This window comes from Octopus bimaculoides, chromosome 26 (assembly GCF_001194135.2).
Source record: "Octopus bimaculoides isolate UCB-OBI-ISO-001 chromosome 26, ASM119413v2, whole genome shotgun sequence".
NCBI classification, from domain to species: domain Eukaryota; kingdom Metazoa; phylum Mollusca; class Cephalopoda; order Octopoda; family Octopodidae; genus Octopus; species Octopus bimaculoides.
The window spans coordinates 2,652,048-2,653,800 of NC_069006.1; the positions used below are offsets into that span (position 1 = coordinate 2,652,048).

The window sequence follows — 1,753 nt, forward strand, 5'->3', positions numbered from 1 at the left end:
AATTTTTTTAATTTTTTTGAATATTCTAATTTTTTTTAAATTAATATTTTTATGATGAATGTTTCTTTATATGATATATTTTTTAAATTTAAAATTTAAAGGTGCCATACAGTGGAACTGACCTCGAAACCTACGTGGTCACAAAGCGAACTTGTTAATCACACAGCCGTGCGTGCACCTTTATATTTGTTTCAGTTATTAAACTGCGGCCATGATGGGGCATCACCTTGAAGAATTTTTAGCCGAGTGTATCAACCCCAGTACTTGTTTTTTAAAGCCTGCTATTTGTTCGATCGAGAACGTATATATATATATATATATATATATATATATATACGATGGGATTTTGTCCACCATGTCTACTCATGAGGTTTTGATCGACTCGAGGCAATAGTAGAAGGCATTTGCCCAAGGTGCCACGAAATGCGGCTGAACCCGGAACCATGTGATTGCGAAGTTCATCCATGCACAGCTGGACTCGTGAATTTAATTAAATACGTTTACTGTAGCCATTCAAAATAAAATACAAGGACACCATATTTCTCTAAATATCTAATCACAAAAAAATGAAATCAACGAGGAATTTGGTAATATGCTTACGTCTCCCAATACTTCTACAATCTCTTCATACAATTTTTGCTGTTTTTCAGGGTTAGTTGCCATTGAATGCGTGAAGAATGTGAGAGTAGACGCAGTAGTTTCGTAACCAGCTAAGAAAATTATAACACATTGAGCCAAGATTTCATCGTCGGTAATTCCTATGAGAAAACAAAACAAGTAATTACTAGTGGTGTTCCGGCCTATTAATTACTTATCAACAGTATTTAGAATACGTACAACACTGAATGCTAGCTTCGTCTTTAGAGTTTATAAGTATGTACAATACTCTGTTTTAATCTTCCCAGAGTCATGAGAGTATGTAAGAACGTATATAAACGTCATCTTTACAACGTACCGGATTTGGGAGATGAAGCTTTAGCATACACACGCACACACACACATACACACACACATACACACACAGATACACGCACATAAACACAAACTTATATATGTATATATATACGATAGGCTTCCACATACCAAATTCCCTCAAAAGGCTTTGGTGGGCCAAAGGTGCCGTGCAATAGAACTGAACTCGAACCATGTCGTTGTTGTGTATAAATCATTTGCTTCTGTAGCATCTACACAACTTGATACCTGATCTCTGATATTCTCTATTTCCAAATGTACAAATGAACACCACCCGTGTAAGATATTACTGCACAAAGGAAGCCACCCCAGTTTTAGATGGCAAAACAAATTATATATAAGTTTTATATGCAAAGAAAAGTAATGCATTCATTGAAACGGAAAGTATTGGAAGAAAATTGCAACATTCAAACGCATATTCTCCTTTTACAACATTCAAACGCATATTTTCCGAACATATTTAGTGAATGTGAAAACCCTCCCGAAGTCGAGATCGGAGATTTTCACAAAATACAAACATATCGGCCAGTTTCTACTGTAGAATGGGAGAAACAACACCCTCTCCGGATTTAGCACGCAGTCTTAAAAACGATGACTTGTCTTCGACGAAGTAACCGCACCAACATATATAATACAGACATATAAATGTATATATGTACACATATGTGCGTGTACTTGTACGTGTGTTTATGTCTGTGCATATGCATACATACATACATACGTACATACATACATATACACACACACACACACACACACACACACACACGCACGCACGCAC

General features: G+C 36.1%; 2 protein-coding genes across 3 annotated transcripts in view; one reads left to right on the forward strand and one right to left on the reverse strand.

Moving 5' to 3' along the window:
* LOC106868831 (cytochrome P450 3A7) overlaps window positions 1-1,753 on the forward strand; it is a 388,137-nt gene that overhangs the window by 214,928 nt on the left and 171,456 nt on the right. The window lies entirely within an intron of this gene.
* Window positions 1-1,753, reverse strand: part of LOC106884149 (cytochrome P450 3A19) — a 69,356-nt gene that overhangs the window by 55,399 nt on the left and 12,204 nt on the right. The window contains exon 7 of one of the 2 annotated variants that reach the window (XM_052976964.1): window positions 601-758. The exons of the other annotated variant lie outside the window; for it this stretch is intronic. Coding sequence (XP_052832924.1) covers window positions 601-758 — 158 coding nt within the window. The remainder of the gene's footprint in view (window positions 1-600; window positions 759-1,753) is intronic. 2 annotated transcript variants of the gene reach the window in all.